General features: G+C 49.0%; 1 protein-coding gene across 3 annotated transcripts in view; it reads left to right on the top strand.

The window, feature by feature from the left end:
• The first annotated feature begins 6,052 nt into the window (after positions 1-6,052).
• The window catches only part of LMAN2L (lectin, mannose-binding 2-like), a 35,637-nt gene continuing 34,581 nt past the window's right edge, over positions 6,053-7,108 (top strand). For 2 of the 3 annotated variants that reach the window (XM_011956525.1, XM_011956523.1), the window contains exon 1: positions 6,053-6,285. In XM_011956525.1, coding sequence (XP_011811915.1) covers positions 6,099-6,285 — 187 coding nt within the window. In that variant the 5' untranslated portion in view covers positions 6,053-6,098. The remainder of the gene's footprint in view (positions 6,286-7,108) is intronic. The other variant, XM_011956526.1, reaches the window with a different exon arrangement.

The raw sequence follows: 7,108 nt of genomic DNA, 5'->3' as shown, positions 1-7,108 counted from the left end.
GCTCACTGCAGCCTTGACCCCCTGCGGTCAAATGAGTCTCCTGTCTCGGTATCCTGAGTAGCTGGGTCTACTGGTGCACACCACCACGCCCAGACAATTTTTTGTATTTTTTGTAGAGACGGGGTCTTACTATGTTGCCCAGGCTGGTGTCAAGCTCCTGAACTCAAGTGATCCTCCTGCCTCAGCCTCCAAAGTGCTGGTAGTACAGGTGTGTGAGCCACTGCACCCAGCCTGTCCTAATCTTTTTTTCTTTTTTTTTGAGACGGAGTCTCACTCTGTCGCCCAGGTTGGAGTGCAGTGGCGCGATCTCGGCTCACTGCAACCTCCGCCTCCCGGGCCCACGCCATTCTCCTGCCTCAGTCTCCCATCTAATCTTAAAGATTACCACAACAAGTCATTGTGAGGTCAAAATGAGATACTGGATGTGAAAGGGCTGTAGTTCTGAAAAATGGGCTGCGTATTAAATTCTTTGGTGGAGGGTGGGGTAGGCACGATGGCTCACACCTGTAATTCCAACACTTTCGGGGGCCAAGGTAGGAGGATGACTCGAGTCCAGGAGTTCAACACCAGCCTGGTCAAATAGCAAAACATTATCTCTACAAAAAATAAAATAAAATAATAGCCAGGCGTGGTGACACTTGACTGTAATCCAACTACTCAGAAGGCTAAGGCAGGAGGATCCCTTGAGCCCAGGAGTTTGAGGCTGCAGTGAGCCATGATCACACCACTGCACTCTATCCTGGGTGACAGAACAAGACCCTGTCTCTGAAAAAAAAAAAAAAAGAAAGAAAGAGGCTAGGTGTAGTGGCTCATGCCTGTAATCCCAGCACTTTGGGACTCTGAGGTGGGCGGATTGCTTGAACCCAACCAGGAGTTCGAGACCAGCCTGGCCAACATGGTGAAATCCTGTCTCTACAAAAAAATATAAAAATTAGCTGGGCATGGTGGCATGTGCCTGTGGTCCCAGCTACTCAGGAGGATGAGGCGGGAGGACGGCTTGAGCCTGGGAGGCAGAGGTTGCAGTGAGCCGTGATCACACCATTGCCTTCTAGCCTGGATGACAGAGTGAAAGACGCTCTCAAAAAAAAATAAAATAAAATTCTCCAAGTTTTTTTTTTCTTCAAAACTAAATCCCTACACCTATTGACTCAAGTGTCTGGCAGTAGGGCTCAGGCAAAGGTACCTACCCCAGGATATTTGACTGTGGCTTTCAGGAGGCCAATGTTGAGAAGTCACCACTGGGAAGTAGCTGGCTAGTTAGTGTTGGAGCTGCTGTCCTCTTGTATGCTCCAGTGGCTACCTGGGGAACCAGAGGTACAGTTGGTAGGACCCAGTCAGCTGTGACTATTGGGCTGAAGATGGACCTGACCCACTGGATACCTGAGGATGGATGGATGGTTGTACTTGGCCTAGGGAGGGCTGATGTTAGACCCTGCTTTGGTCCTGGGAGGGGGTGGATCAGAATTGAATGGCAAGGTTTGTAAAAGAAGGGTGAGAAGCAGTGGAAAGAATAGGCCAAGAGGCTGCCCTGGAGCCTCTATCATGGGGTGAAGGGGCATCAGGCTTCAAGGTGCTCCTGAGAGGAGGTCCCTCTTTGGTTGTTGTTGTTGTTGTTGTTTTTAATTTTTTAAAAGGCGCAGGGTCTCAACATCTTGCCCAGGCTGGTCTTGAACTCCTGGGCTCAAGCAATCCTCCCAAAGTGCTAGAATTATAGGCATGAGCCACCGCACCCAGCCCCCCTCTTTGGCTTGGAAGACGGGAAGGTAGAGGAATCACCCAGAACTGCTGGAATACACAACTCACATTGTATATGAATACCCCAGCCCTGAAGTTGTGCAGCTCTAGACTGTGGGAGACAGATGATTCCACAGAGAAAAAGGGGACCGCTAGGCAGCTGAAAGGATGGCAGCGCAAGACCCGAGCCAGCTTTCAGAGGGTGCCTCTGCGTGGGAGTAAAAGGCGGTGTTGAAGGGGGCATGGCTACTTGTTCTCTTTCCCACCACCACCCCTCAACACCTTGACTGTGTTGAAGTTAGCTGCAGCTTGTGCTTCTGAAAAGCCGCTACAGTAAATAAATCCCCCATCCTTTTGTCTTCCTTCCATCTCATTTTGTAGACTCCATTGTCCAGGCTGGAGTAGAGTGCTGCGATCTTGGCTCACTGCAACCTCTGCCTCCTGGGCTCGAGTGATTCTCATGCCTCAGCCTCCCAGGTAGCTGGGATTACAGGCACGTGCCATCATGCCTGGCTAATTTTTTTTTTTGTATTTTTAGTAGACAGGGTTTCACCATGTTTGTTGGCCAGGCTGGTCTTAAAACTCCTGACATGTGATCTGTCCGCCTCAGCATCCCAAAGTGCTGGGATTACAGGCGTGAGCCACCGCGCCCAGCAGAGAAATGGTTGATCTTAACGGACTACCCTGTTCTGGAATACCCCGAGATAAGACCCACTTCCACCCTTCCTCAGTGACTCAGATAAGACCTTCTCCATCCTTCCTCTCATGAAAAATCCCTTGTTTACCTGGAGTTACCCCACGTCTCCTTCCTTTTTTTTTGCTTGGAGACGGAGTTTCAGTCTTGTTGCCCAGGCTGGAGTGCAGTGGCGCAATCTTGGCTCACCGCAACCTCCGCTTCCCAGGTTCAAGTTATTCTCCTGCCTCAGCCTCCTGAGTAGCTGGGAGTACAGGCATGCACCACCATGTCCAGCTAATTTTGTATTTTTAGTAGAGACGGGGTTTCTTCATGTTGGTCAGGCTGGTCTCAAACTCCCGACCTCAGGTGAGCCCCCCGCCTCGGCCTCCCAAAGTGTTGGAATTACAGGCATGAGCCACTGCGCCTGGCCTTTATGTGCATTTTACCACAATTAAAAATTCATCTTGCAGAGAAATGCAATGAAAGTAATTTTATTCAAAACAGTTAGAACCCCTATATGTGCTGGGTGATAGGTTGGCGTTAGGGAAATGGGTGGGGCCTGAGATAGGAAATGAGTAAGACCTGCTTCCTGTGGTCCTGGAGCTCCCAGCCTTGCTGCAGAGACAAACCCATAATCTGTTAATTGAGCACCATAATTCCAGGTGACACACATTATAGTACACATGCGTACCACCTGATTTTAGTCAGGATGCAAAGTGCTTTGAATGCTACACTAAGGACTTTCGATTTTGGTAATTGGGAGTTATGAACGGTTTTAAAGCCAGTGTATGACATGAACAGATTCATTGCAATTCCTAAAGTCTTAGCACCAGACATTTGACATTGGAGGGTGTCAAAGACTGATGGCTGTGATAGGCTGGGCACCATGGCTCACGCCTGTAATCCCAGCACTTTGAGAGATGAGGTGGAAGGATCGCTTAAGGCCAGGAGTTCAAAACCAGCCTGGACAACATAGAGACCACCATCTTTAGAAAAAATTTAAAAAATTAGCTGAGGCTCACCCAGCAGTTTGAGGCTGTAGTGAGCTATGATCACAGTATTGCACCTCAGCCTGGGTGATGGATTGAGACTCCATCTCTTCTTTTTTTTTTTTTGAGAAGGATCTGCTGCCCAGGCTGGAGTACAGTGGTGCAATCTTCTTGACTCACTGCAACCTCCACTTCCTGGGTTCAAGCGATTCTCCTGCCTCAGCCTCCCAAGTATCTGGGATTACAGGCACCTGCCGCCACACACGTTTACTTTTTGTGTATATATATATATATATTTTTTGAGATGTGTGTGTGTGTGTATATATATATATATACATATATATATATATATTTTTTTTGAGATGAAGTCTCACTGTGTTGCCCAGGTTGGAGTGCTGTGGTGCGGTCTCGGCTCACTGCAACCTCCGCCTTCTGGGTTCAAGCGATGCTCCTGCCTCAGCCTCCCGAGTAGCTGGGACTACTGGCGTGTGCCACCACGGCCGGCTAATTTTTTGTATTTTTAGTAGAGATGGGGTTTCACCATGTTGGCCAGGATGGTCTTGAACTCCTGACCTCAGGTAATCCACCCACCTTCGCCTCCCAAAGTGCTGGGATTACAGGCATGAGCCACCGTGCCCGGCCGAGTAAAAAAGAAAATAGCTGTGACAGCTTTAATTTTAAAAAGTTGATCCCCTGGAAAGCAGGCTCATAATTATGTTTATCTTATTAAATATATTCATGCTCAGGAAAGCAAGAGAGTGTTAACTTTGGTTAAGTCTATTGGGAAGACAGAAATACAGATCTGTCAATTGCTCTCTAAGGGATGTGCATGGAGCACTTTGAGAGCTCAGACAGGGGAATCTACCCTGCCTGAGGGGTTCGGGAAGGACCTCCAGAAGGAAGTGGACTGCAGAAAAAAAGAGGGAAGGGAAGCTGGAGCATAAAGATAGAGGAAAAGAGTCATGGGCAATAAGGTCAGGGCCAGATGGCAGGGGGCTTTGTGTGCCAAGTTGAGGGGCTTGAATCTCCTCCCCACAGGTGACGGTGAGCCATCAAAGGCCCAGTTCATAAGAATGATGATGATGAAATAGTGCTTATGGCTTGGTGTGGTGGTTTACACCTCGAATCCCAGCACTTTAGGAGGCTGAGGAGGGCGGATCGCTGAAGTCCAGAAGTATGAGACAAATCTGGGCAACTTAGTGAGACCCCCCCCTACACACATACCCTATTGCTACAAAAAATTAAAAATTAGCCAGGCGTGGTGACACATATCTGTCGTCCCAGCTACTTGAGAGGCTGAAGTGGGAAGATCCCTTGAGCCCAGGAGGTTGAGGCTGTGGTCATGCCACTGCACTCCAGCCTGGGCGACAGAGAGAGACCCTGTTTCAAAAACAAAAACAAAAAAAAAGAAAATAAAAAAGAAAGAAATAGTGCTTACTACACGCAAGGCACTGTTCTAAGAGGTTTACCAATATTGACTCATTTAACCCTGACACTCACCGTGGTTAGATGGTTTTGATCATTTTAGTGGCTAAGTGGAGACCAGTCTGGACACATGTCGTGGTGGACTGCAGGGATGTGCCTGTAGTCCCAGTTACTCAGGAGGCTAAGGTAGCAGGATCACTTGAGCCAGGGAGGTAGAGGCTGGAGCTGAGACTGTGCCACTGCACTCCAGCGTGGGCAACAGAGCAAGACCTTATCTCTCTGTCTCTCTCTCTCTCTCTTTTTTTTTTTTTTTTTGAGACGGAGTTTTGCTTTTGTGGCTCAGGCTGGAGTGCAGTGGCTTGGTCTTTGCTCACGGCAACCTCTGCCTCCTGGGTTCAAGCGATTCTCCTGCCTCAGCCTCCCGGTAGCTGGGATTACAGGTGCCACCACGCCTGGCAATTTTTTTTTGTGTGTGTATTTTTAATAGAGATGGGGTTTCTCCATGTTGGTCAGGCTGGTCTCGAGCTTCCAACCTCAGGTGATCCGCCCGCCTCGGACTCCCAAAGTGCTGGAATTACAGGCGTGAGCCACGGCCCCCGGCCAAGACCTCGTTTCAAACCAAAAAGGAAAAAAAAGAGGGAAGGAGGTGATGGCTTTTAGAATTAATTAATTTGTGTGCTTTCAATTATTTTATATCTGTAGGTTGCTGACGGCCCAGATTATCACGGCAAAGGAGTCATTTGCATTTGAAGAGAATGTGTCTTCCGCAGTTGTTAGGTGGAGTTTCTATAAATATCATCAGGTCAAGTTAGTTGGCAGTGCCATTCAAGTCTTTTATAAATTGATAATTTTCCAGCTATTGTATGGATTTGTCTATTTCTCCTTTCACTGCTATATCTTCCAAACTGATTCAGAGAGCTGCAGTCAGGACCGTACTATTGCAGAGAGGACAGAAAGTTTGTTTGGGACCAGAAGAAACGTTTTATCTCTTTAAATTTACTCTCGTACGCAGAAAACAAAGTATAAATAAACTACGTATCCCAGCAAGCCTAGCGGAACTCAGGGCAAATGCAAATAAGGGAGTCTGGGCATTCGGCTACGCCCCTTTTCTGGGTTGGCAAGGCAACTGATACCCAAGCCAGCCAATCGGTGATATGCTCACCTGCAGGGGCGGGGGCTTGACGAGAGCCAATAGAACGCGGCGACGGTGGTTCTTCGGGCCAATGGGTTGGGCGACGGGGCGGGCTTTTGATGAAGGGTCGGCGGTGGGAAAGATGGCGGCGACTCTGGGACCCCTTAGGTGGTGGCAGAAGTGGCGGCGATGTTTGTCGGCTCGGGATGGGTCCAGGATGTTACTCCTTCTTCTTTTGTTGGGGTCTGGGCAGGGGCCACAGCAAGTCGGGGCGGGTCAGACGTTCGAGTACTTGAAACGGGAGCACTCGCTGTCGAAGCCCTACCAGGGTGAGGCGCCCAGGGTGAGGTGGTCGTGCAGTGGGGCGGGCTTCGGGACTTGATTTCGGGGGTAGAGGCGGGGGCGGCGAAGGGCTTCGTGGTCCGGAGGAAACTGCTGGCGGTGGTGGGGCCCACGGGGACTCCCTCCGCGTTTGGGAGCCACAGGTCTGAAAGGCAGGAGTTAGGTGTGCCTGCCAAGCTCTGGAAGTTTCCAGTAGGTAAAGGCAGGGCTGTCGGGTGCCACTAGTGCTAGGCTTGGAGTTAGACAGGAGGAGTTTGGGAAGGGGAGAGAATTGAGAATGGTGAGGGGTAATTGAGGGCTACTAGCAATGAGCCGGTCTCCAGATGGACCTGTGGATGTGCTAGAAATAAAGCAGGAGGAAGAACTGGGGTAGAACTTGAACGGAATGAGAAGAAAGATGATAAAATTATGCTGCTGGGTAGAACCACCTTCTCTTCTGCAGCCTAGGGGCCCTATTGATGAAAGATGTTAGGGTTTACACAACTCTAAGCACAGCTTATCGGCCAGAAAATTGATACAGTTAGCTACAAAACGTTGACAAACCATTGCAGATGGCTTAACTAACACAAGTCTTTCCCCACTAAGGCATAAGTAGTGGGACACAAAACAGTTCAAAGTGCAAGAGTATACGCTACTACTAAGGGTAATCATTTATTCCCTTACATGCCTGGAGTGCCTCTGTGCTGATCTCTTTGCTAATATTCATGAGTTTGCAGACACAAAGTTTTCACTCTTAAAGAAGTTTATAGTTGAGGGTACAGGGAGTAGCTTCACACTTTAAGGGTTGTTTAAAGAAAGAATGTGACGGCC

The sequence above is a fragment of the Colobus angolensis genome, unplaced genomic scaffold (assembly GCF_000951035.1).
Source record: "Colobus angolensis palliatus isolate OR3802 unplaced genomic scaffold, Cang.pa_1.0 Scaffold42, whole genome shotgun sequence".
Lineage (NCBI taxonomy): Eukaryota > Metazoa > Chordata > Mammalia > Primates > Cercopithecidae > Colobus > Colobus angolensis.
The sequence above is the reverse complement of the archived record's forward strand: the minus strand, read 5'-3'. Positions and strand labels throughout refer to the sequence as shown.